At 34.6% G+C, this 27995-nt stretch overlaps 3 protein-coding genes across 13 annotated transcripts; 2 read left to right on the forward strand and 1 right to left on the reverse strand.

Moving 5' to 3' along the window:
* The first annotated feature begins 357 nt into the window (after positions 1-357).
* LOC124303394 (nuclear pore complex protein Nup98-Nup96) lies at positions 358-14746 on the forward strand. Of its 9 annotated transcripts, none has more exons than XM_046760539.1 (31): positions 362-552; positions 1007-1104; positions 1188-1259; positions 2041-2265; positions 2487-2735; positions 2804-3016; positions 3783-3869; positions 4117-4299; positions 4455-4570; positions 5074-5386; positions 5522-5705; positions 5892-6006; positions 6096-6236; positions 6368-6630; positions 6960-7201; positions 7295-7534; positions 7619-7872; positions 8045-8218; positions 8275-8380; positions 8461-8595; positions 8871-9056; positions 9176-9352; positions 9546-9772; positions 9924-10158; positions 10312-10449; positions 10599-10875; positions 11018-11281; positions 11809-12120; positions 12200-12297; positions 12508-12757; positions 13046-14746. In XM_046760539.1, exons 3-31 carry the CDS (start codon positions 1229-1231, stop codon positions 13239-13241), a joined length of 5631 nt encoding a protein of 1876 aa, XP_046616495.1. In that variant the 5' UTR covers positions 362-552; positions 1007-1104; positions 1188-1228; the 3' UTR covers positions 13242-14746. The 9 variants fall into 9 exon arrangements, with proteins under 9 accessions (XP_046616494.1, XP_046616495.1, XP_046616498.1 ...); XM_046760542.1 differs by having other exon boundaries at positions 2056-2265; XM_046760545.1 differs by lacking the exon at positions 1007-1104 and having other exon boundaries at positions 5074-5269; positions 5336-5386.
* LOC124303398 (tRNA pseudouridine synthase Pus10) lies at positions 13472-18544 on the reverse strand. Its single transcript, XM_046760550.1, has 8 exons — positions 18495-18544; positions 17844-18115; positions 17166-17260; positions 16265-16575; positions 15978-16189; positions 15730-15855; positions 15415-15607; positions 13472-15226 (listed from the first exon to the last, which is right to left on the reverse strand). Exons 1-8 carry the CDS (start codon positions 18542-18544, stop codon positions 14743-14745), a joined length of 1743 nt encoding a protein of 580 aa, XP_046616506.1. The 3' UTR covers positions 13472-14742.
* LOC124303400 (ras association domain-containing protein 8) lies at positions 18119-27983 on the forward strand. Of its 3 annotated transcripts, none has more exons than XM_046760552.1 (11): positions 18119-18263; positions 19841-19969; positions 20060-20170; positions 21148-21480; positions 22260-22380; positions 22521-22762; positions 22925-23086; positions 23168-23284; positions 23600-23739; positions 24453-24760; positions 24879-27983. In XM_046760552.1, the coding sequence occupies exons 2-11, from the start codon at positions 19898-19900 to the stop codon at positions 24977-24979; spliced, it is 1707 nt and encodes a 568-aa protein (XP_046616508.1). In that variant the 5' UTR covers positions 18119-18263; positions 19841-19897; the 3' UTR covers positions 24980-27983. The 3 variants fall into 3 exon arrangements, with proteins under 3 accessions (XP_046616508.1, XP_046616509.1, XP_046616510.1); XM_046760553.1 differs by lacking the exon at positions 18119-18263 and adding an exon at positions 18457-18595; XM_046760554.1 differs by lacking the exon at positions 18119-18263 and adding an exon at positions 18511-18640.
* Positions 27984-27995: the final 12 nt, after the last annotated feature.

Here is a 27995-nt window from a genome sequence, read left to right on the forward strand (position 1 = left end):
AAGACAAAAAATCCACAGCGGTCATAAGAACAATGCTTTTGGAACGTAAACAACCCCTCTGCCCCAACCTACATGAATGACAAATATAGAGCGGGAATGCCTTTTAACTCTACCCTGAAGAGCCTACCACTCTAGAGCAAGCGAGAGCAATTTAGCCCTTGCTGGGGAACGATTGCAAATTGTCTACTTCGCCAATTGAGAGATAAAGAAACTGCACTGTTGCTTATACCTCTGCCGATGTCTCACGTAATGAAGTGGGGAAATTATAAATATAACTCACAAAATGACGTCGCATGGAGCCAATGATAGGGCTCCGTATCGCCGTCTCGTAAACATATCGTTACAATGAGACTCCGCCTTAATAGACAGACACCCGCAACGCAGGCCACCGCAGACCCCGTAACAACACATGCCTGCAGTATTGGAAAATCGGTGATTAATGTGATTTTCTGTATTGTGGCGGTGTGCTTATTGCAAACCGTGTTCTATTAGTGAGTAGTTAAGTTTTGGTAATTATTGCGAGTAATTAGCAAGGTGCGATACGTCAGAGCAGTAAGTAAATGAAAATATTCGTCACATCTCTAATTGCGCCATTTCTGCATCTAACATAACCTGAATTGTTTGTATGCTATTGAATAAGATTCATCATTTTCAATATGTTATCCGTCTTTTCCATTAAATGACGAACACCTACGGCTTCCATGTGTTTTGTAAACAAGGATTGTTCGTAAATGTTGGCGGGGTCGGAGGTATGTAATAATTGTGATGCAGCTATCTACTTGCGAATCACTCACAGGCATACAATCACTGCAAAATTCTTTTTCGTTGATAGTTTTTCTCTATATACATATATAGGTATATATATCGTTGGCTCACGAGTGCTGATTGATGATATTTCACGTGTTTGGCAATAATTTATAACCATCATATTTTATCAACATTTCTAATACGTATGTATCGTAATGAATTAATAGATCAAGAAATAAATAATCTCTTCGCTCACAAGTATTTTGAAGAATTACCAGGCATCTTTATTTATCACAAATATCAATGAGTGTCACTACTGCGGTAACAATCAGATGATCACGGTCATTTATATTAGTTGCAAGTATTCGGAATTATATTTACCTTTTACACTTATACATTTCTTTATTTGATGATTGATGCCATAATTTTGAACATTTTAGAAAGCTGCGGATAGTCCTTGTGCTAAATACAGTCATTAAAAATGTTTGGACAATCTGCTAATACTTCATTTGGTAAGTACCAATAAATTTTTTGTTCCTTATCTGCTTATTAATGCATTGGGTGCCTTTAACGAAATACTAAATTAATATTATTTTAAACCCATCCATTATCCTGTTCTCGCTTAAACTGAGTCTGATCTAATCAGTTGTTGTTACTCTCCTTAAATATAAAGTGGTTACTTGAATAACTCCCTTTATTTAGTTGAAATTATGTGATACGCTCTGGAACTACAATAATGTAATTTGCATGAGTTTAATTTACGTTAGTAATTTCAAAGCAAAACGTTCTTTGAAACGTTATTACATGAAAATTGTCCTAATGAAACCGCAGTCAAACAACACAATCATATTTTCTTTACCACAATGTAAGAACTCATGTCATACTTGATCCAATGCTCGGACAATATATCTATCACTTAATTATACCTGAACAGTTGAGTTAGGTGATAATAAAAATAAAATTTCAATTTTTTCAAATAATTACCACACGAAAGCCGTAGTAACCATTTTTTCATTAGAGCAAACTTACACTGAATCCCTTGTCGCCAGAGTCAGTCTGTGAAAGTAGTGGCCAACTACCAGCCCTGCACGTCCCAACATAAAGAACGTCTGTGCTGTATTAATTGTCACTTATTGATAAGAAATAGTTATTTTAACAATCGAAATTTCATGCTTCAATTTTATTCTAAACCTGGTATTCTGTTCATTGATGCCTGCATAAAACGTTATGCTATAATTTGATGTCTGTTAATGGTGAGCTGGTACCTTTGTACTTAAAAATTAATAAATATAGGAGGGTTTGGTGCAGGGACCCAGAGTAGCCCATTTAGTCAATCTCCATTTGGAAAACCCATCACAACAACGAGTTTTGGTGGTACAGCAGCACCAGTGTTCGGCAGTACCAACAATTCTCTGTTCGGCGCAAAGCCTGCGGGAGCGACGACAGGCGGACTATTTGGCAATACGGCAGCAACACCTGCTTTTGGACAACCAGCCACCAGTCAGTCATCATTTGGAGGTAATTTCTGAAAATGAATCGTCTATTATCAATTCTGTTTACTTTATATGATCAAGAACTCTGTATTGTTATAAACGTAGTTCTAGCAAAACTGTTTACGATATGATATCTGTCATATATTTCTGCTATGATAAAACAAATAGATAAGAAGTTTCAAATTTACTTAATATTATATGATTACGTATTATAAATGAAAATTATCCAATCGTGCATAATTTCAGGATTCAGTAACCCAAATACGAACACTGGTCTCTTTGGTAATCAGCAAAATGCAAACACCAGTCTATTTGGAACAAGCAATCCTACACCTGCTTTTGGCCAAGGAACTAAACCAGCAGGGTTTGGCTTTGGGAGTTCAGCTGGAACAGGATTATTTGGACAAACACAGCAACCTACTCAACAAACTGCACCGTCCCTTTTTGCACCATCCAATACAGCTGCAAATACCAGCTTATTTGGAGCTACAACTGGTAAATGCTGATGAAAGTATTTCATTTAGGTATTTATCAAATCTTGTCAATCATATTTCATTGTACAGGATTTGCTGGAAATAATACTGCAGGTGGGATGAGTGGTACAGTGGTGAAATTTAACCCTCTTACTGGTACTGATACAATGATAAAAAATGGCGTTACCCAAACCATATCAACTCGACACTATTGCATTACTTGCATGAAGGAATACGAAGGAAAATCTCTGGAGGAATTGCGTTTAGAAGACTACACAGCAGGTCGTAAGGGACAAGTTCAAGGTAAGCTTTTCATCCTCGTATAAACTTTGGCAAACGGCAATGTTGACAACAACTTTTCAGCAACTCTTCAGTAACTTTAGGTGATATATGACCGAAAATTTTTTGAAATGTGGACTTGTACTTTATTTTTCAATTCTTCTGTGGCCAGACAGCCAAAAAACAAATTTCACACGCACATATATGAGATTGAGCAACAGAATCCAGCTGTATCTGAGCATATACTGAGAAAAAATACTGAAGATTCTGTAAAAGATTAGCTACACAGGCTTCGTACTTCCCATCAAAATTGGAGTTGAAGAAAAGATGAACATTCCTCTTTGAGAAATATAAATCCCAAAAGAAAATAGTAAATAGTAATAATACTAAGATTTTCGGAAACTAGAATATTGACATCTTTCAATACATTTCACGATTTATCTAGGAGTTTGATTACAGTGAAGCCTGGTTTATGCATGACTCACTTATACATTTTTCTCATTAGTATATTTAATCACCTTAGTCCTGGTAGTTTATGCTCATACAAATCTTGTAAAAAAGTCTCGTTTGCACGTCATTTATTCCAATCACCATATAAAATATTTTGGCAAAGAAGGGAAATTTTAGTAGACAACCCAGAAAAGTCTAGGAACGTAACTCCTTTGCAGCCATCTAATAATGCATCTGCATTAAAATTTTCCGGCAATTATGCCAATTCTATCGCAATTTTTCAATTTCGATTGAAGAAGTGCTTCGATTTTGTGCATTAATAATACTGTTCTTTATTTAGGAACACAAACCACTGGACTGTTTGGGTCAGCAGCCCAACCTTCACTATTTTCTAACACAGGCGTTAACACAAGCACAGCAAATACAGGTAAGACCACTGATTGGGTTTTTTTTAAACTTAGGCTTGCATGATAGTCAAGGTTTAAAGTTTTTGATACCAAATATTCAAATACTTCAAATTGATCGATGTAATTTATAGTTTGAAACAGATAAGTGAGTCGTGCCCTAAGCTAACAATAATGCGGATTAAAGGATTTGAAAGTTGATTTGTTGAAATTTAGAAATTATCTGATTAATTATAACTTCGATTCCAACTTACAATAAAAATTTTCTAGGTTTTGGGGCAACTACAACTGGTTTTGGAGGAACAAGTCAGCCCACAGCAAACACTGGTTTATTTGGAAAACCAATAGCCGGTTTTGGAGCTGCAGCCACCACAAGTAGTGCTTTTCCTTTCAACTCGACGACAACAACATCTAATCCATTTGGTGCAAATGCGCAAGCTAAACCCTTTGGGGGTATGTTAATCCAAATTATACACCGAATCTAAAGTTGACTTGGATTGAAAAACAGAACTGCATTTCCACAGTTGCAGATCACGTATAACAGTAGTGCATTCTGTAGAAGTAGTGCAGCGTTAAGATTCTATATATTAATTTCTAAATACTTTCAGCTGCAGCTCCTACACCACTTTTTGGCAATGCCAACACAAGTCAGACAGCTGCTACTGGATTTGGTACTAACAATACATCTGCATTCGGTTCTTTCGGCGCTGTACAACCTAATCAGGTATAAAGTGGTAACCTTTGTATTGTAATTACGTGGATTATCAATACCTCAATGAGACACAGCAATGATATTCGCACACTTTTTGATACTATTTATTTTTCAAGTTGTAAGAAATATTAAAGACCATGGAATCCAAGCAAAGAATAACCATAGTTAGATGAAAACTTAATTTTTGCTCATTATGACCACACCCACCTGGTTTTGTAGATGAATTCATTAGATTCAAGTTTTACCCTGAAAATTTCCTACGGAATATCCTTAAATTCTCTCGAGAAAGACTTGAATCTTCTTATAATAATGATTGTTGCCTATTTTCCCATTCCAAGTAGTTTTGTAATTCGAGTAATAAAAAAGACATTATTCGGGTGCACACTTAGGCTCAGAATTTTTGCACATACGCAAGTTTGGCCATGTAGAATTGGTCTAATCAGAGTATGTAGCTACAAAAAACTAAATATTCAAAGTTTCTGTAATTGACCATTTTAAATCTTTCCAATTTTTAGAGTATTGGACTCTTCAATCAAAACAAGCCTGCCTTCAATATGCCTGCATCCACAGCTAGTACTGGGTTTGGAGGATTTGGACAAAATACTGCAACAAATACTAGTGGGGGTTTATTTGGTGTGAAACCATCTGGTACAACAGGCTTTGGCACTGCACCTTCATTTGGTGCTACGCCTGCTCCAGCTTTCGGAACTGGTACAGGTTTTGGTTCAACACAAAATACGGGAACATCATTATTTAACTCATCCTTCAAACCCGCAGGACAACCTGGATTCTCATTTGGTGCTACACCTTCGACATCTACTGGACTTGGTAAGCGAGTTTAAACTAAAGTTTATATTCAAGTAAAAAAACAAGCAAAAAAAGATTGCTAGTAGACTGATTTACTCACTGGCATTCTAAAAAATATATCTAGCATTTAATTCAATTTATGATAATGTTGCTTAGGAGTAAGTTCTGGTCTGAATCTTGGTACTGGGTCTTTACTGTTTGGACAACCAAAACCTGGCGGTCTCTTTAGTACTCCGGGTACCAATACAAACTTCAATACTACTGGCAACTTTGGACTAGGGAGTAATTTTGGAGCGAACAACAACACTATGGGGTCTGGATTGGGAACGATGGGGGGAGGGTTTGTACAATTTTTGCCTAATTCACCGCCTATTTTCTTTCATAACTTGAATCCATTCGCAATGACAATTTTGATGACAGAATAAAGTAGGTAATTATGATATTGCATCTGTACGAGTTACTGCCTTTATTTGATACTTTTGATTGGCATGAAGACTAAGAAGAAAAGCTTAACTTTCTTTTCCAGAATGGGCACCAATCCGGCACAACAAAATTCTGGAGCGAATCAAGTCCATCAGCAAATTTTAGCATTAGTCTCAGCACCATTTGGCGATTCACCGTTACTTAAAAACTTACTACCGGTATGACATACAGTCTTTTTTGCTCCAGTGTAAATAAACTATTTCAAATTCTGTGTTGAAAATAAATCCTTCATATCGTCATTTTCCAGGCCTCGGGTAAAACGGAGGACCTTTTGAAACCGACAAATGCAACCACTCGAGCTTTGAACAGTCCACAGTATAAGATAACTACTAACAATAGTTCCCCTAAAATAAAAGCTAGAGCCGTGACGAACGCTCAACTCTCTAAGGTGAGAACATGATTTTCTTTTAGATAATTTGACATAATATATCACCAAACTTGTTACTGATCTTATGAATATCTTTGAAACTTGGTAATTTACTATAAAATTTATTATTCTTTGTATTACCTTGTCATTAGAAATCACTATTCGAAGGCTTAGAAGAAGAAGATCCAGCATTACAAGAAGCTTTTCAACCACGAGCTAATGCAAAACGGCTCGTTTTGCGTCCAAAACCACTAAGTACCGGAGATGCACAGTCGCTAGATCGAGTTGCAACTTCGCCTACCGTTACAGAATCAGTAAGGGTTAAAAGAGATGTGTTAGAAAATGCGAATAAAGAAAATCATCAGCAAGATGATATTCGGCGTCCTGCTGATGACAGAAGATCCTCTACATCATGGTGGGTAGAAACCTGATAATAAATTGTGTAATATTCGTATTATAATTTGAGAGTAAAAAATCAAAATAGATATCTTTGGTCTCCTACGTCTCGTAAAGATTGCTCTAAAATTTTTAAATATAATGAGCCAAATGCAAAGAAAGTTTGGAATGTTTCCAATAGTTTTGTATGACTCTTATGTTGCTTTCTACTCCATTTAAATGCCCTTCATTATCCAATATTTTCTTCGCCTTAAAGTCGGTAAAATACATCACCAGAGGAAACAACTATGTCTATGGACGGTTTCTATTAGGATTCCAAATAACCTACATTACATTATATCCCTGTAGGTTGAAATCAAGTTTACAAAGGCCGGCAAAATTACCAGAAGATGAATTTGAAGGACAACCAACGCTATTCCGAGGATCAGATAACCTAGAAGAAGGTCTTGACAACACCGTTGCAGAGTTGAGGCCTCAAAACAAACCTCAAAGCTTACCTCAATCACCAAAGCTGCTTGCAGCTGGTGACTCAGCCGTGAACTCTCCATCAAACATTGACAGGAGCACATTGAACTCTTCGAACAGCTCTGGTATGCACTAGATCATTTCATAACTTGATACATTCAGGTAAACGCCCTTTTCGAGCTTGTGTAAGTTTACTTCGTTTTTCTATATTGCTGCAGACACTAGTGATGAACAAGATGAAACTGCGGCCATTTCCCAAACAGAGCAGGAACCAAATGCAGCTTGCATTACGCTGCGACGTGCTGGTTATTACACAATCCCACCACTTGACAAGCTTGAAGAATATGTTTGCGGAGATACTTGTGTCGTGCCCAATTTTACAGTGGGTCGTAAAGGATACGGCAATGTGTATTTCCCAGACCTGATTGACATTTATGGTTTAAATCTGGATGAAATTGGTGAGTTTAGACAGATTCTTACTAACTTCATTTGTTTTATTCTGGCCTATGCAGTAATAATAACAGGGTTTTTACACGTTAAAGTTCACTTTCGGAACAAGGAGGTTATTATTTACCCGGATGATGATCAAAAGCCACCCATGGGCCAAGGGTTGAATCGTAGAGCGCAAGTAACTCTCGATCGCGTCTGGCCACATGATAAGACTCTTCACGAACCTATAACTGACCCTGAACGTTTATCGGCTATGAATTATGAGGGAAAGCTTCGCAGAGTTTCGGCAAAACACGATACCAGGTTTCTAGAATATCGTCCAGAAACCGGATCTTGGGTTTTTAAGGTATAGCACAAATTAGAAAGTTTACATTCAAAAATGTCATGATAACTAAAAATATCATTCTTCGCATAATAAAATATTTCTGGATCGTGGCATAAGGTATGAGAATTGAGTCACATGTAGATAGCAAAAATAATTTATTGCGTTTCAACACAATGTTACTTCATTGCTTTAGGTCGACCACTTCTCGAAATATGGACTCAGTGATTCCGATGAAGAAGATGAAGATATTCCCGCAAATGCTGATCTTAAGAAGCTCAAAGCTATCATGAAACCAAGAGTAAATGCAGCAGGACCGGTCAATAAGCAACTAGTTCCTCCAGTAACTGATGCCAAACTACAAAAAAAGGTTCGTTAATGAATTATTGAACCTTGAATTGAATCTAATCAAAATTTATTTTACAGCACAGCTTCCTTAAACGCACGAGTCAGGAGGTTCAAGATTCGACCCTAAGTTTTCAATCAGATACTCTAAATGAGACTGATATGGCACTGAATGAATTTTATACAAGTGAGTTAATGAGATCGTTATTCGTTATTGACTAATAAGGAAATATTTCAAAAATATGATCGTTTGGGGTTTGTCTACAGATGATCAAGAGAACGATCGATCATTAGCACTCAGTCCATCTGCCATTTTTGCACGCGTCAGAGGAACGGATAGCCACAAACTTCAATTGATGAAGGCCAGTTTTTTTGATACAGATGACGAAGATATTGATGATGGTATGCATGCTAGCGATGATTGATATTCCTTTTTAATTCTGAATTACAAGAATAAACTGCATTTTGTAAATCTTAATTAAATCATCTAAACGTTGATAATACTAATTTTGTGTATGGAATAGAAATAAATAGAAATAAATCATGAAATAATGCCAAAGATCCAGTCCTTTCAAGTATAAACCATAAAATACTTCAAATTTTATACAGTGGCATTTAATATTTTTTTCATGAAATGAAATACGGCCCAATCGATTTATTACCTATTCGTTTTTTAGGCACCTATAAGACTCAATTAAACTTCCTTCCAAAAAGTTCAACAAAAATAATTTCAACCACAGAAACCATGGAGGCGATGGAAGATGACCAAATGGTTCCTTCCAGCCACGTACCTACATTAAGATCTAATTTAAGTATGCAGCAAGACAATTCATTTCTGGCTAAAGAGTCTAGAATTATGAAAGGTCCGTATTGAATTAAACCATGTGCAGTAAGTCATTAGAATAGTAAATCGATTTTCCTTCAATGTTCACAACATATTTTCACTGTTTGGCCAATGCTAATGCGCAATTGATTTCAACAGACAAAAAACTTGCAGAGGTGACTGACATTTCACATGCGAAAACTTCAAGACTGATCCAAGCTTTTCCTCCTCCCATTGTGAAGCCTGCCACAGTTGTCCTTCAATTCTCTTCAGAAGTTTTACCTCTCAAAGAATCTATTGTTGGAAAATTAAATGCTCGTTGTGTAGCTGATATTGGTTAGTAATGATGAAGTTATTAATTTTCAATACAGTCGTAATCGAATGTACTCTTTCACGTGTAATTGTGTGTAATAATTATATTCGCTGGAGTTAATCCATCCAAAAACTACGATATTTTCCGAAATTATTTGTTGCTCTTTAATTATTGGTGTCGTTTGTTCTGAAAATTATTTGTCATTCTTTGTGGTAGGTATCCAAATGGGACGTTCTTTTCGGGTAGGCTGGGGACCCGATTTGACACTGGTCTCTCTAAGTACACAAAAACAGGCTGCAATAGTTCCACTACATGGTAAATTTAGTGATCTCGGATCCTACATGTCAGGTCGTTTATCCAATGATACAACGTCAAGCATTGTACAAAGATTGCAGATTGTAGGAGGTGGCGGCGATGATGTGGAGCACATTGAAACATTCAAGGTAATCTATAAATCTGTTAATCAACAATTAGACAAATTACGAACTGTGTGATACAAGAAAACGAATAGTTTGTATCAGAAAAATTTGAACAGTAGATTACACCTATGCTAATGTACACGTGTTTCATCGGTAATGTATAATTTCGAATCAGGAAAGTATAGTTGGACATCTTCGTATACAACTGAACCATTGTATTCTTGGTCATGAGGGAGATTGCCCAGTAGTAGGTGCTGGTGCAGGACCAGCAACGTTACATGCTCATTGCAATCTTGCTCAAGAATTGGCGGATTCGTCAAATTCAGATCCTCTGGCGTCTTACACAAGTCATGTGTGGAACCTGAGTGTGGCTCTTTGGGGAAATTTGCCAGATATACAATCAGAAAGTGGTAAGTCCTAATAGTGTTGATACAGTTTCTGACATATTTTAAGAGCTTCCAATGTTCGACACTTACCTTTCTCACGTGTCAATATTCAGGCTTTTCTTACACCATTTTGAACATCTTCATTTAAGAAGCACATTTATACATATTTATACACAGATGAAATGAAACACCAGAATGTGATGGTGAGGCGAGAAGCACTCAGTGAATGGCTGGAGAATGTGATAATGGAAACAGTACTAAAAGAAACACCAGAAGACGATCCATCTGATAAAACAATCCTGTCATTGCTTTCAGGTAAATTTCATTGCTACTAGTCAAGATATGTCATTTTTACTAAGTGCAAACTAAATTTACAATACTAGTTATTATGTATTTTCATATTCTTCCACGTTACGAATTTTTGTGTGAAATTATAACGAACGATTGATATCACTTTGCAATAGCACACAAACTGGAGGACGCTTGTAAAATTGCACGAGAAGCGGGTGATCATTGTTCGGCACTTCTTATGGCCCAACTTGGAGGGCCACCGAGTGTAAGAGAACTGATCAAGCAACAACTAGCTATGTGGCAACACACTGAAGTCGATACGGAGCTTTCACCTGATAAACTGAAGCTATTCATGCTTGTAGCTGGAGAACCTCTTATTTGTATAAAAAATGGATGTGTCAATGTTTGTGAAGATCTAGAATGGAAGCAAGCATTAGGTTTTCATTTGTGGTAATAATCTACAGCAATCACTCTTCGACTTTTCTATTTTCAACGAACAGATGTGTAACACTACTGTTTAAAAATTTAATTGAATTGTAACTGGCATTATAAAATTCACAAGTATAGTCGAATGATGACTTCATGTGCTTAGGTACGTCTGTCCTCCTACCGCATCTGTCACCGACGCAGTGAGTCTTTATGAATCTGCTTTTGATGCATCTGAAACTGAGTCTTATGCTTCGGCGCCAAGCCCAGAGTACCAAGAAGAGGATTATGAGGCGGAAATAAGTAGTGGAAAAAAAGTGCGAGACCTGTGCTTCCACTTACTAAAATTGTACTGCTCCGGTAACCATCCGCTGGAAAAGTTACTGAATCCGTTAACTCACACGGCAGATCCATTAGATTACAGACTAAGGTAAGCTCGAACACTTGGAGCATTTCATTTTCCGAATTGTATTTGGAAGAATATTGACTGATGAATGCAAATTTGCAATTACCTATTATGGAAGAAATTTCTGTTCACAGCTAATATAACTACTCATATCACGGATGTCGCTAGCATTCATATGAAAAAATATTTGTAATTTGTTACCCGTTGAATGAGCTTATTATAAGTACAAGAAATTTAGTAGCCCTTTGAGTTTGGAAAGTGTAGGAAGAAATCGTCTATGCTGTATAACTCATAGCATTTCCGACTGTTTAGCTATTTAATCCAACTGAACAGTGCTGCTTTACTCGTATATATGCGCATACACCTGTATTATTCACGTAATTATATTGTTAAGATTATATATATATTCTGAATAACAAAGCAAATAGGAGTTCAAAATTCAGTATAAAACATTGTAAAATAATAACTTAGGTTTACTTTTTCCGAATCAAAAAGTGACAACTGACTTAGCTCATCATATCTATTTACAAATTCATCAATGTATATTTCAGCTGGTTGATACAACAAGTGCTTGTCGCGCTTGGTTATTCTCATTTATCTTCGCACGTTGCTGCAATAACACACATGAACTTTGCTGCCCAATTGGAAACGTATGGGCTTTGGCATTGGGCTATATTTGTTGTGCTACACCTGGAGGATACGGGCAGACGGCGATCAGCAGTAGTTGATCTTCTATCACGTCATGTTGAACTGGATGAGAGGTCAGATTACATGAAACGAGAAGAATTCTTGAGAGAGGAGCTTGGCATACCTTCAATGTGGATTAACAAAGCCAAAGCCATAAAAGCTGGGGCAATGAAACGGTAATGAACAACGACGTTCTCCTGAAAGAGCAAATGGGTTTGCATGACTGACAAAGTAAGTATTTCAACCTTTTTACAGATATGGCGAAGCTGCTTGGTATCTTATTCATGGTGAACAATGGAATGCTGCTCATGAACTCATAATAGAACACCTAGCTGCTGATGCAATAATAAATGGTAGGTGTCTATACTAACAATTCATGACAACTTTTTATCAAAAAAGTATCAGCCTCAAGGAATATACATGCCTAAATTATCATGCCACTGGAAGCGTGAATAATCCAGTTTCTTTTTTGGTACTAATATGTTATTTTTAATATCAGTATTCGATCAAATATACCTCCAACTTTTGAGTCTATTGATGGAAATAACTCCATTATATTACAGAAAACCTGGATTATTTGAATTCGTTGTTAAGCCCGTTAGTACCAACTGAATGCAGCAGTACAATAAATGGATGGGCACACCGTGGTCAACTACTTTGGGATTATATGTTAATCAATGAAGAAATTGAAGCATTGCTAGCTGGAAACACAGACAGTACCAGCATTGGATACAAACTTGAATTATTACAGCCACAATTGAGTCTTTTGTGTGCAAAAATAAATCAATTTCCTTGCCCAACAGCCAAGCATAGGTATAATCAGAATTAAAATCACTTTTATCATTGTTGCTGGCGAATTCAGCTTAATCTTATACATTGCCACGATTGATTTCTGAAAAAACGCTTTTTTATATAAACTCATTGTCTATCTGGTTGATGAATTAGAGAACACGTAAATTGTAATACTTTCTACTGAACTTTCTTAAAAACTTTCGAATCGATGTATGAGAATAGGAAATAAAATACCAGTAATCATATGTAACATTGATGTTAGTTTAACTAGGATCGTAATATGATTAAAATATGGTATTTTGATTCCAGGTTGTGCCAAGCAGAGATTGCGAAAAGAACTGCACATTTGGCCAGAAACTTGGTGTTATTACAATCAAACGGGAAAAATTCAACTTCCAGGATTCTTGCACATTTGGTTACGCAGTTACCCCTACCGGAAGACTATGCTCAGCAAGAGCTACGTCACATTGTAAATTTGTATGTTAATGAGATAGGAGCCCGTTAGGTTATAAAAATTAGATTTGTATGGTATAGTATGTATATTTTCTTTCCAAACCTGTTTAAAGGTAATGTTCCGTTGTATTTAAATAATGATCTAAGATCGATATGAAATTAGCTATTTCCTGGTTTAAACTTGGGTAAGAACGGTTTTTTTCTGGAAAGATCCAAAACTTACTTGTGTTTCATGTTTTCAGCCAATTTTGTTTTCCCTCATGACCCCGTTTTCTTTCTGTGTTTCGCCTGATAATTTATATATACCTTTCCTTTATTTCTCATCACTCAAACAATGTAAAATTTAGCACTTGATAAGTATAGTGAATCTATTTTCATAAATTTTTCATTACAATTTATATTACGACGATTTCACGCGTTTCAAAACCACAGTAACTTGCTAGCAGTATACCGTAAACTACAAGCGCTTGAATACAAATACCTTGTTCTTACTTGGGTATAATAGATAATCTGATAAAATTAGCTCAACTTTATAATCATGGAAATCTAAGTAAGATTACTAAATCTTGTTTTAATACACGCATTCAAGGTGTGAAAGAAAACAAACATTCCTCGCTACCTAAATACGTACAATGAACAGTTCATTAATAATTCATTTACTTATAGTTCGACAACGAGCGTAGCTCAATTGTTTCTGAAACGAATTTGTCAACTATTTGTTTCCCTACATTTAGAAATAGGATTGGGCTATTATTTTAATTTCATTTTTTGTCATTATCATTAAATGTTGTAAACCATAGATTTTCCATTCTTTCCCACCTTTCGTGTATCAAAATTTTATTTTTTCATAATCCTAGCATAGGTATAACATCATCTTAATTATAATTTAATTCGATTTTATAGATTATTATTTTCATTTAAAGTTTACTAGTTATTAAGATAAATCATAATTGAATTTATAAAATGGAAATGTACCTTGCATTCAACATTCATAGTGTTTCAGTATTTTGCCAAATTAGTACCCTATCTTAACGTGAGTAGATATACAAATAACGCGTCTATAACTTTGAATTATAATCGGTTGTGTCAGTTACATTTTTCCATACTAAAATGTATTAAAACATAACTTATCCACCATCTAATGAAAATTAGTAATAATAAGCACTGTAACTTGAAAACCATTTCAATTAAGAATACTTCACTTCCGTAAAATATGGTAAAAATTGCAATTGACGAATAAACATCATGCAGAGTATCCAGTTAGGAATTAGTGTTATTTGCGAAATGATGAAATAATTCAAACTTGGGACGAAAGGTATACTTATGATATTTTTATATACATGCAATTCGTTTAGCACTAAAATGTCTGAACTGTAAGGTTTTCGCTGACTTACTACTTTTGGTTCCTTATAAAATTTTGAGTACTAACTGTCACTGCATACTTGTTAGTCCAGTCCAGTTTAAGTGACTTACCACAAAAATTTAATAAAAACGTGACTAAGTAATTGTTGAAAGTACAACTCTGTGTTTCATAATAAAGGTGAATTTATTTCTCAAGGCCAATTTAAGTTTACACTCATCACATCTAGAGCAACAATATCAACTTCACTTTCCAGTATTTCACAAACACTTGGCTTTGTTCTGCCAAAGTCTCCATGTACAAATTCCTTTACATAAGTTCCAGCTTGCGTAGTCAGATCCAGTATAAACAGATCAATTTTAGAATCCGGTACTTGGTTTAACAATTTATGATCCAGTGCAAGGTGGTTGTCCATCTCTGAATCATGAGTGTCGCACATGAGAACTGCCATTTCGTAAGAACTAATCCAACTAGCTTTTAACGAATGAATTGTCCGTGGGCGAGTTGCAAGCGGTCGGCGATGTAAAACTCTGACAGGAGTTTTCTGAATGATTTCTAAATTGTTTATATTATTTATAGGATCTAGACTTGGCAGTGGTCGAGATCGACATAAACAAAGAGCTCTGTATGTTTTTGTTTTTGTGTCTTCACCTTCTTTAAGTGTCTTCAATTGGTCTCTGCAAAGCGTAATTAATTTTGTAGCACAATATGCGATAAATCCAGAAATATGTAGCAAATAGTTTGCGTAATGACAATGGCGAAACTTGGCAAAGTAAATAGTGAGTGCGATGATTTTTCAAACAAAAATGCAGAATGAAAATTTAAGAGATTACATTGAAATTATATATTAATATTAATTATTTACTTTGAAATTACTTGAAGATTATCAACAATATGAACCAAATTTGTAGATCCATTTATTTCTTCCGTTAGCTGCTTCAAACGAGCTTCTGTAAACTTAGTTACTCTAGGGTTAAGTAGTTCAACGGCGAATGGCCTCCCTGAATGTAGTGTTCGTACATCTACATCTTCTCTTCCAGAAGATAAAAACTTCATAGCTGGTAAATTGAAACATTATAGTGCCTATTATAAATTTTTAATAAATCAAATAAAATAAATTTACAATAAAGATGATATATCTTTTACACCCAAAAATTTTAGAAACAACAAATTTCCTCACCGTCAGCCTTTACAAATTTGAGAATCTGATCACAGAGCAGTTCTTGAACTGAAGTTTCCATCTTTTTTTCGCCACCAATAAACCATGGCGTTTGACTCAATTCTCTTGAATACTTGGTATATCTTCCTGTATTAACAAATAACATATCGCATGCATTAGTTAATTGGTATCGTACCATGACCCTCAAATTTGAAGGCATTTTCATTATCTAAAACCCCAGAATTCCTATCATTTTATAAGATGCGTACCTCCAATGAAAAAACTTGCATGTGTACAGGTGACTAAGTCTATAGAAGCTTTTGATGTAGGATAAGTCGGTGGACAAGGATAGTGTTCGACAAACTGATCATCTGTAGTACTAATCATTGCAGTTTCAACACTTTTGCGGCTGAATACACCGTTGCTGAATTTTCTTTTTTGTTGGGAACGTTGTTTGAAGGTATCTCCGCACATTGTTAATCTGGGAGAATCAAATCGAAATTGAAGTACTAGTTATAAGAGAAAGTATCGTAACATGAAAATTTATCATACTTACAAGATCTTGCATTCCTCCTCATCTTGGGAATACACCAGAAATACATCGACGACAAAAGGGCATGTAGACGAAATAGGGAGACTCATTTTGGCAGTAAGATTTTCAATTTTGGGAAAGGCTATCCATTTCCAAACTTCTTTTATAGGGGGTACCGTTCTTTTTAGACTGGCAATAACTTCATCAGGAAATTCAAACTTTTGAGATAAATTTATCTGTAATGAACGCTCCCTGAGTTGCACAGCTATAGGTATCGTCAAGGCACATGTGAAGGTGTTGCAATCATATTCTTGTTTATTGATTTCAGATGCGATCTAAATATAGATATGTCAAATTAAAATAAGCTGTAGAAAAAGATGAATAAAGTATGCATATTTTAATTCTCTGGTAATCATCCGCAAATATGTGACATGATTGATATGTGATATAAGATCTAAAATGCTTCAATGAGAAGAAACATTCGTATACATTTCAATTTTTCTATAAAAGTTGAACTCTAAAAAGGATTTTAAAATCAAGGCATTGCATTTCAATTATTGTTATACATCTCTGTCAGTCTTTGTTCCTATAATTGTGTTTAGCATTATTACAATGCAATTTAAAGCATGGATATTAGAGATCTTCATTTCAATCATTTTCAAAATTCAATGATACTTCAAGATGTATTGCGTTTTCAATGTGGATTGTTAGGATTTTTTTCACTCGTCGCTTATAAAAAGCATTGCCCAGTATCGACTAAAATTTTCTTGTGACATTTCCACAATTATTAGATCTTGCTTGAAAGTGGGAAACTGTATACCAGAATTGTTTGATACCCTGAGATCAATTTGCGCAATAACTAGATATTGATCACGCAAGATAAACTAGATTATTTTGGAGTCACTAAAGCTGTTAGTTGTTATACCTTTTCTATAGCGGCTGTAATCGCATCATCATTAAGTATCCCCAGACAAGCTGTGCATCCATTTTTTGCTTTTACTTCAGTGACATGCTCTGAAACTAAGTCATCCTTGTAGCCAAGCTGAAATTCCAACATTTTTATTAACCCATTTGACAAAGTGGCTTAGTATACTTTCATAAAATATCCAACCAACTATTAAGGCATTCAAAATTCAAGTACAAATAGGCAATCGCGGAGCAGATTTGAATTCAGTGCGTTCTTGCTATATCACTCGTAATTCACTTTTATGCCACAAGTGTAAAAATAAAGAGTGATACTCTCTTATATTCAGTGAAGAAATTAGGTAATTGCAAAACTACTCAAGTATACAAAACCTAACACTTGTCTAACAAGTTTTCAAATATTACTGTAACAACTGGCATTTGTTTGCCAATAAAAATACCCATTAAAATGATAATAAAAATGACCATTGCTCATAAAAATAATTTCACCGTTCGTTAACTGTAAAAGTTGAAAGTTCCGAAATACACGTACTTTATCCAAGGGCAAGAAATTAAGAAGATGAAGTTAGCATTGATCCGGATACTATTTGGGTTTTGAAAATCGTAATGCAATAAGATATTTTACAATGTCACCAGACACGCACTTATGTCGTATTTTCAATTTGATTTTACATGTTACCGTGACAGAGCTTTGAACAGGATTTTCGTAAAACGTGGGGCTCCGAACGCCGGACAAACGTAGACAGCATCTGACACAACAGCCAATAGTCAATAAATATTCGTAAATTAATCGTTCCTTGTTGGCGGAAATCGACATTTTTTGTAGATGTTAATTTCAAGCCCTCTTGAAAAAAACGTGCCTTACTTCTAGCTGCTTCTAGCTTCAAGTTTACTCGTTGCACCGGGCACTTTGGCCACGTGACGGCGACGACTGCGTCATCGACGTTGCGGCTAATAGAGAAGAGCCGTCATCGTTGTCAGTTGGTTACAGTTTGTTACGAGTGGATTCGAGAGGCACGATTGGGTCAATCGGAGAACACCTACGTTACGTTTACGTTAAACGCGTTCTCCCCATTGCATCATATTCGATTGAACAAAGGTAAAACAAAATTGTGTCACGAAACGATTAATATCTAGCATTTTGATTCTTCAAACAATCTTGTGTTTCGACAGAACTAGAACGGTTAATTTCCATCTATTCGCCAGGTTTTCTCTCTGTTGAGACGACAAAATACGAAATAGATAGCCACAGTTGACAGTTGCTGGTTTGTGGTTAGCCTGTCTGTCACCGTCAGTACTTATCTATAGTTTTGATCTTTGTGTACTTTACCTAAGTAGCTGACAATTTCTTCCCAACGTTTTCTCTTTACTATTATTCATTCTTGGAAAAGAAATCGGGCTATACGAGTTCCGGAAAGACGGTATGCCACGGTACGAATCGTACGAATCATTTTAAACTACGTATATGCGTATCATGTATGTATCATGTATCTAATTTACGTTGTTGTAACTTGATTCTAATTACTACCAAAAGTCTTTGACAATCGCTGCAAATACCGCCCCTTTATCAAATTTTCCACATTGCTGCTTGCGATATTTAAATACTCTTTAATCTTGCACAATTTTTTATTCACGACTATCACACGTTACATGTGGTACATTATGTAAAAAGTGTATACCAGATCATTTAAATTTACTTTACAATCATTAAAGCACTGAATTCTAGTAAATATTCGGATTTACGATTATTGAATCAGGTCATTTAGCTTTCCATTTATGCATTAGACCACAATAATCAGAATTATAGAATGAGATGATGGAAAATTACCTTGTGTGTATAATTACTTTCATAGTCTTATAATTTGTATATTCAGAATAAATGATCAATCAGATTTTATAGCTTTCTACTATTTAATATTTTATTGCCACACAAAGAAATTATTGATCAAGCTGAACAACGATGGTACTATTGTATTTACTTGAACCTACTATGTATGATTTACAAGAAATTAACCTCGAACACTATTCAGGAGCAAGAAACCAGTTAGAGGCTATTCCTTGTGACGCCTGAGATTCTAAATTAATCCCCTTAACTTGGTCGATTGATTTTTTTACCTCAAACATTGAAATAACCTTCCACCAGAGAATAGGGGTATGGTTAAAGAATTTTCGAAAACAAAGGCATTGAAATTGATCGAACTAAGATTAAATAACTATTTCTAAGATGCGCATCTAATCACAATTAGTGAGAAATTTGGTTTATACGTTACAAATTTTAATGATTCAAAGTTTTTAGTCGTAAACCAGTTTTGAATCCAGAGTTGTGTACTCATATCGTGAAATATTCACCTATTTGCACCAACTGCACAAGCGTTTCCTGATATTTTGGTATATTCCATTTTTGGATTTGGAATTTTAAACATACTGCCGGCACTTTGGTGCAGTGTTTCACCATCACACTTTAGATAGTGGCTCTCTCAATGAATCAAACCATGTGAATTTGCTCTAATTGTCTAGTGTTACTATGAATTTCTTACCCATTATTCCATTTATTCATTATTGTATTCCATTTTTTCCACAAAATATATCTTATTTATTTTGAAATTACTACTGTTAAGTTTCAGTCGCTTTGCACATAATAATGTTTTACTTATTCATATATATGTATATTTACAGTGAATCTGAGACAAAAAATGCAAGGGATCATGAGAACCGAAAAGTTTAGATGACACAATGGAACTAAAAGTCTGGGTAGAGGGCTTTCAACGTATTGTATGCGGGGTTACAGAAACAACGACATGTCAGGTTTGTAGAATTAGCTGTTACACAGCCATGGGTTTGTCATGTGTTCATATATGTGGCAAGTTTCTTGCAATACATCTTTTTTACTTCAAGGATGTTGTATATGCACTGGCTCATGCAACAGGGCAGACAGGCAGATTTACCTTGGTTGAGCGTTGGCGAAACAACGAACGTCTCTTGGCCCCATATGAAAATCCACTCAAGGTAAGAACAACCTAACGCTTCTTTAGTTCTTTCTATCTTTTAGTAAATAAATTATAGCTAAATTGTTGCCTACCAGTTTTTTTCCCCTGTAGAAAAAATATCGTAGAAATATTCAGAGCATTTTCAGATAATTTTTGACTTCCCATAACTAACTTCACACTTTACTGGAAATGTTGTCATTACATGGCAGTTTTTAAAAACATTCTTTTTTTCTTTCAAACGTCGCTAAAAAAAATGTCCACAATTCTAAGCTTCTGTTCAGGACTTCTCAACTATTTTATGTCGAAATTTTTGTTAATATGTCAGTCAGCCTCTACTGGTTCTTCTTGTTGCTGCAAATGTGTATCTAATCAAGCAGTTTTTGACCAGTAACTTGAGTAAATTCAATAATAAAAATGAAGAGTTCTTCTCTGAATGTACATATGAATAATAAAATTGTTCGTACAGTACCGACATGATGTGAACAAATTCATTGATCCTATTACAGAATCTGACTAGATAATCAAAAGTAATTCCTGAATGATGCTAAAAATAATCCAGAGATGCTCAAGAAGAATTTAAATTGAACCAAATATTGAAATCAAAATAATCCAACATTTCGAAAGTGAGTCATTTAGAATATTGGAGATACTGATCAGAAATATAATCGCTTCAGATCAGTACACAAAAACTCTTTTCGAAAAGATGAAGTAGTTTTCAATTCGAATCGTAATACTGACATTAAATTGAATAAAAAGTAATGAAAGTGCAGAGACTTTACTCGGAAATTTGTAGGAAAAACAACAAAACATTATCTGAATAACTCTGCAGAGCCCTGAACAATTAACTGCTAAATTTTTACAGAAAAACATTTCACCAAGGAATTCCTTAATAAGTAAAAACTGTTTCATATATCAGACTACCCTACGAACTTTCACCAAGTTCTTGATACGATAAGTGTATTACATTGAAATATTGCTCTTTGTTGCTTCTGACAGATTTTACTGAAATGGGGAGAATACTCATCGGAAGTTCAGTTAATACTAAGAAGATCTTCGGATGGAAACAAACCGCAAGGTACTTTGGGTGCTCGCTGTACCCAAAGATCTCATCTAAATGGACTCCCTAGTAGCCACCCTGAAGGCACTTATTTTAAAGAAGGAAAACTTAGCGGAGCGGCAATCCAAGAGTGGCAAGATTTTACACGAAATCCAACAGTCTCTAATTCTCCGGAAGTTGATGAACCTAAGGGATTGGAACGTAACAGAGATATCAGAACATCACTCACATTCGGTGGACTTTGCAGTGCTGTACCAGAAAATACTTCAGAGGTAAGTATTGAGTCTATGCCTAATCACTTGATTCTTTGCTAAAAACTCTACCAACTCCAAAATCATTTGTCTGAATTTTTTTTATCTACAATAGGTAGAATATTTGGATTGCATATAGGACCACCTTTTCTCTAGGACAATAGATCTTTAATTCTAATAGACTTTTCGTTTTGATTTACATTTTTCATTATTATTTTGTGTAGCTTTTTTTATTGGTCTGAATTTTTTACATCTAATGGTCATGTAGAATACACTTACTGACAAGCTTTATTTATTCACCTTTCGTAGTAGTTCATTAATCTGTTGTGATAGTATACCAGACGTGGTAAAGTCAAAACAAATATGCAGTCAGATGTGACTCATACACGCAATATTTATTTATCCAAAACATCTTTAATGAAATTTAAATTTGGTTGCTATTGTATGGAACTCACAACATAAATGTAACACACAAAGTTCTTACTAATAGTTCGCGTATTAATCATTAACTTTCTTTACTTTCTTAACATTCTGTGACTGGAACACTATAGTCATTTAACAAGCGTCTATTCCATGGACAAATCAGGTTTAGTTATTTCCTTACATCTCAACTATGGTCTGATTGTAGACATTTTTCTGTAAATGATACTTATACAGAATAATGAGAGAATAATAATATCTCTCGCCCCTGACCAGTCCAAAAAAGTGGAGAAGTGACATGTCAGTTTATAACATCCCAACTCGTAATTTGAATTACGAATATACGACTTAATTATGTTTCTTACTTGTGTTTGAATTAGGTTCAAATGGAAAATGTGGCCATAGTTCAGCCTACACAGCAATTAAAATCAAAAGAACCAAGTGCACAAAAAGTTCAGCACAAACCAAGCCAGTCCCCGAACCGAGCAGGTAGCAGTGAATGTAAGTTTGTCGCCAAAGAATTGCTTATGACTTTTGGGATGAAGTTATTCATGTCACATTCTTCAAAGTCATTACTAATTTACTGAATACATTATTTCAATAACACTGACATTTACTTATTTTCTTTCCTATTTTCTTAGACAATGCAACATACATGCAACAAAGGAAAGTTCGAGAAGTTCCTCCATACAGGGATCCACCTGGATTAGTTTCAGCTTTACCAAGGACGCTTCCGCCTTACAGAGAGCCACCCCCGCCAAACCTCAGCAGCCCTAGTAGATCTCAATTTTCGCCATTATCCAGTGGCGGGAGCCCACAGCTTCAGAAAGATGGTCAATCTTCTCCGAATAACTCGACAAAATTGAAGCGAAATCTGTTCAAGGTATACATTGTGCAAATTTATTCTTGAATGTTCACAAATCGTTTGTTCAAAACTGCTGTTAGATCTGACTTACTATCACATTTGACTTTATTTTAGTTATCTATCATTTTTTAATTATATTATGCATCAACATGAACTCTATTTATTATTATTTTTCGTTAGGAATTTCACGAGCAGAAAAGTCAAACACCAATGAGTAATCCAGTACCAAGTCAGCCACAAAGTATGATGACTGTTGCATATACTCAACGATATGTTGAACTGGTAAGATTGGTTAACAGACAGCGTGACACCATTAACGCCCAGCAAGCAGATTTAACTAAGGTAGTAACTCTAATTATGCTCTGAAAATAAAAGACCCCACTCTTTCTGTCTAGTTTGTCATAACAATTAATTTGTTTTCAGTATGATGCAGAAATACTGTATTTCGAAACTAAAAATAAAGAACAAGTACATCAAATGGATTACATATCACACGAGGTGAATCGATTTGAATCAACGGGACGTATGCTCGAAGAACAGGTAGGCATCTCAAGTTATTATTTTCTAATAGTAATATTATACAAATAACAATACACTGCGAATATATCATTTGACACTAAGTTCATGTACGATTTTCGTTCTCAATTGCGTGATATAAGCTAGCAGAATAATAAAACTAGAAACTCAAGATATAATGATACAAGAAAATTTTCACACATAAGTACGAACACAAGATTGCAATCTAAACTATAAAGTTTACCTTCAGTCGAAACTTTATTCTTTATAGTTTAGTTAGTCTCATGCATAGCGTTAATAGACGACTCATAATACTATTTTTAACCGTGTATGTTTCAGTTAAAAGAACTAGCTCATGTAGAAGAGGAAAGTGAAATAGTGCGGCAGCAAGAAAAAACTTTAAAGTCCGAAATAACATTGCTAAGATCGAAGCTTGCAAATTGTGAAACAGAACTGTTGCAGTGCAAAAATAAAATTAGGTACCATCATGCCTCTGAAATTAATAATATTTGTCGAAACATTTCATCATATAAGCATAGATAACAAGTAGAAACATCGTCTGGCCTAACCAACTTCCTGTCATTCCCGTTTTATACAAAAATCAAAATCTTAGACACTAAATTTTGATTTTCGCGAATAACTCAGGGGTAATATCTAATCATTTTTTATTTCGATGAAGCCAAACCTAAGAATCCGATTTCAATTGAACTGGTCCACCCATTTCTGTGCTAGAACTGAGCAAAAAAAAAACTTACTTAATGCAAATAATTCAGGAATGGCGTGGTCCAAATAATAAAAAATCTGCTCATCCGTTCTCGAGTTATTGTTGGACAAAAATTGGTTACAGGCATAATTACACACGCTCACTCACACAAATATTCACCTGAAAATGGTTGGAGGTGATTCTCTGATTTCAAAACATGGACATCTAGCGAAAACTCAACTTTTCATTTTTTGGCTGATTGTGACAACTTACCTTCTCTTCTTTGAAAACAGAGAAGCAGGATGTTACCAATGTGAAGATTTCCCTGCACTCGATTTGATGAATATATTTTGTAAAAAAAAAAGTCATTTAACATTTATATAGGTACAACTCGTTTGAAAAATTCTGCAATTCACTATCCACACAATTGTTTATTTTTGTCTCTCGCTTTTGTATCGCTTAAGTCCAAATGAATTCTTTCAAATTCAGACTGGTGATAGAAGAGCTTGCATCGGAACAACATGCGATGAGTCGTGAAGTAGACGAAAGGAAAATAATGGAACGAAAGATAATAGGAGAAGTGGAACACTTGCAATCTGAAGTTGAACATGCAAAGCGATCGGCAGAACTCGTTACACAGTGCGCTGAATCTCTGAAATTAGAAGTGGCTAGTTTAGAGTCAACTATTGTTGAGAAAAAGGTACAGGTCGAACGCCTGGTAGCTGATATGAAGGAAGCCAACTTACAGAGTCTTGCCGTTGCGTCACAGGATGATCAGATCAAACATTTACTTGAAGGTGAAATATTCATGCCATACATTTTAATGTTTCAACAGTTCATTGATAATTAGCAGTAACTCGTAGCGGAACATTTCATAAATTGAAAGTAATGCACACTAAATATTATTCGTTCTAGGCGCACTGAAACCAGGAAGTACACGGAAAATGATAGGATCCCCGAGACAGCTTGAAACTGCCGTTCCTACCAGTAAAAACCCACATGGTGTTTGGGTTTAAAATTTAAACACCGTCTCATATGTGACCTGTGTACGTAATACAAATGCAAACATTAAATAAGAGTATTTCAATCGGCTGTTGCCAATATACGTGATACACATATACACGGACGAAAAATCGATTACAAAGCAATAACTGAAGTAGCTTTTTCTGAAAAATTGTCCTCTATTTCAAGATGCACAACGACTAAGGGTGGAATCAGTATGATCAAAATATATTCTTTTTTTATCACGTGGCCTATCTGGTAGATTTGTAAGTTTCTACACTGTCTAATAGTAAAATAATAAAAGCACATTGTTTGCACTCTGCACAGATGTTTCACACTTTTCTACGCGGTAAAACCCGCTTGTATAGAGTTTGTAGTAGTCTTATATGTATACATATCTTTGAAATATTTTGTGAAAGCATATCTCTATTTTCTAACTCAATCTCGCAACCAATTATAGTCGAGGCAATATTCTAAATATACCTACGTTGCCTACTGAAGAAATACTTTTTGATTCTTTATAGAGCAATGAAAAAAAACATTACTTTTGTTTGTAAGCCTGAATGTACAATTTAATAAGAGATTGTTATTGCGTGGTAGCATGACAATCCGATAATGTATAGGTCTGTGCAAGTAATAAACTATGTAATTTCATTTAATTATACACATAGGAGTCAGGAAATCGATCCTAATACGTTGAGTATACATTAGCTGATATAGCACCACGAAACCAATTAATCTATATGAAGCATTATCTTGTAAGATTCACGAACAACGTCGAGGTTAAAACTTTCTGCTTTGTATGCTAAATTGTAATATCAATTGATTCTTAATTCACAATCCCGTAATTTTAAACGAAACTCCGCTGTTCATTAGAACCTTCATTGCTAGTTCTAGTTGAATTTTTAAAAATGCAAGACATAGTCATTCCTAAAACTTCTTGAAAATTATTATTAGATTTCACTGTCAAAATTGAAAAAACATAATTATGTCAGCGCAATTCTTATAGCTCTTATTAAGTTCATGATTATTTATGTTGAATTAATAAGCTGGTACGTCATCTGATGTGTAATGCCATAATGCACCATGGCTCAGCAACCACCTGTATGCTGGTCTTTAGTACTAAAGTACCTTGAACCACCGACTTATATGCCATTTAAAGCCATTACGTTTAAGAGTTGTTACAATCGTTGATAAGTATAACAATGCAAGGTAACTCCAAAAATTTTTTCATCTCAAAAATCGTGCAGAAGACATCATTTTCTTCAAATTAAACTATATTGCATAATGTCGTGGTAGGAAAACTTTACACTATGTACAACAAAGAGTATGACATTAAATTTTGCAGTATGTATCCCGAATGGTAATAGAATATCATAAATTTCTAGTACATGTGTACTAACTAATAAAGACATTATTTCAAGATGATAAATTCAGACGAAATTTAAAAATTTTTATAAAAAAAGACATGATTTTATTAATACGGCTATCAAAAATCTAGAGAATAAAGACTGAACAGTTATTTGAATTTATGAGTGGAATACAAACCCGCGAGTACAGCCGTACAGAAATAATTTAATCATATAATTTTCGGACTGATATAATTCTGCAATAATTTCTTATTGGTAATATCTGTGCAAAACAATTTTTTTATTTTGTACTTTGTTCAGGGTGTCTACTGCTTCTTATATATCCTAAAATCCTCAAGTCATCCTGGATTACAAAAATTGCTCCACAAGTTATCGAAAAATCCTGGAATCATTTGTATTATCCTGAAAAAGTTGACGTGATACAGTTTTTATTGAAAACTGCAATATTTGATTAGTGACACACGGCCTTTTCACGTAAAGTTTAATTCGTCATGCCTCTAGAGCATATGCTTAATACCTACAGATATGTGAATTACTTTATTCAACACGTAACCAACTCATCCTATTCTTAAAAATTCATAAGAAAACGAAATTAAGGACCTAGAATTTTTCTATAAGTTATCCTGGAAACTCCTGGAATAGTCCTGAAATCTCAATTCTCGATTGCAGTAGACACCCTGTCTATTGTATTCATTAATATACATGTATCACAGCCTATTAAGTGTATTCGTCTATTAGCCTGATTATTGTGTCTCAATACTACTTGTGTTGAATATTTCGGATGATATCAACTGTGATTCCCATGGTTTTGATATAGCTTTGCGTATTCACATTTCAATACACAATTGTGTGTTAAAATTAATAACGAGTAATATTATAGCCTTCTGAATCACTGAAAGAATTATTTTCTTCCCATTCAATTAGTAGATAATCATATGTACTGACATACAAATAATTATTAGAAAATATTTATTCCATTCATTAGTTTCATATGAATTTTGATTACAGCAGATTGAAAGTTATTCATGTAGAATTGAAAGTTGGCGGCTTGAAGAGTTTTGAATTCAATTTTCTTTCCTACAAAGCCTAACTGCGCTGTAAAAAGAAATGTTTGAACTCGTAGGAGTGCTTATACCTTGATTATTAGCTGAAAAAATTGTAGCTTATTAAAACGAATCTTTAAAACGATTGTAATTTTTATATATTATAATAGATATTTTTATCAGTTTTATTGTAAGTAAAGTTTCTTACTAGAACAATACTAAATTATATATCACGGTCTAATACAATCTGCATAATTCATAAGTAATTACAATTTTATCTAGTACCACGAAAGTATATTATAAAGTTCAATTAAAAAAAATATATATATATATACACATATATGTATTATATATACATACAAACATATCCAAGATATGTGATCAAAAGTTAAAATGATCCCACTTAGTAATTATCATACATATACAAGCCCACTGCCATTATTATTATTATTATTATTATTATTATTATTATTATCGTTGTTGTTATTATTATCATTATTGGTTTTATCCTCATAAATAAGTAAAAATTACACAATAGTTTATATCCCCATTACGGTTTATCGTATTTTTGCATCATTTTATGATTGTTTTAATTTATGCAAATATAATTGAAGCAA

Source organism: Neodiprion virginianus, chromosome 4 (genome assembly GCF_021901495.1).
Source record: "Neodiprion virginianus isolate iyNeoVirg1 chromosome 4, iyNeoVirg1.1, whole genome shotgun sequence".
NCBI lineage: Eukaryota > Metazoa > Arthropoda > Insecta > Hymenoptera > Diprionidae > Neodiprion > Neodiprion virginianus.

Excerpts from the sequence above, each read along its gene's own strand:
- LOC124303398 (XM_046760550.1), bottom strand. The coding sequence starts at position 18,544 with ATGAATAATAGTAAAGAGAAAACGTTGGGAAGAAATTGTCAGCTACTT. Across the intron at positions 18,116-18,494 it reads AGAAATTGTCAGCTACTTAG|CCGCAACGTCGATGACGCAG; the intron begins GTAAAGTACACA and ends CTTCTCTATTAG. Across the intron at positions 15,608-15,729 it reads CAAATTTGTAAAGGCTGACG|CTATGAAGTTTTTATCTTCT; the intron begins GTGAGGAAATTT and ends TCAATTTACCAG.
- LOC124303394 (XM_046760538.1), top strand. The coding sequence starts at position 1,229 with ATGTTTGGACAATCTGCTAATACTTCATTTG. Across the intron at positions 2,736-2,803 it reads CTTATTTGGAGCTACAACTG|GATTTGCTGGAAATAATACT; the intron begins GTAAATGCTGAT and ends TTCATTGTACAG. Across the intron at positions 12,298-12,507 it reads TGCTGATGCAATAATAAATG|AAAACCTGGATTATTTGAAT; the intron begins GTAGGTGTCTAT and ends ATTATATTACAG.
- LOC124303400 (XM_046760552.1), top strand. The coding sequence starts at position 19,898 with ATGGAACTAAAAGTCTGGGTAGAGGGCTTTCAACGTATTGTATGCGGG. Across the intron at positions 21,481-22,259 it reads TACCAGAAAATACTTCAGAG|GTTCAAATGGAAAATGTGGC; the intron begins GTAAGTATTGAG and ends TGTTTGAATTAG. Across the intron at positions 23,087-23,167 it reads AGCAAGCAGATTTAACTAAG|TATGATGCAGAAATACTGTA; the intron begins GTAGTAACTCTA and ends ATTTGTTTTCAG.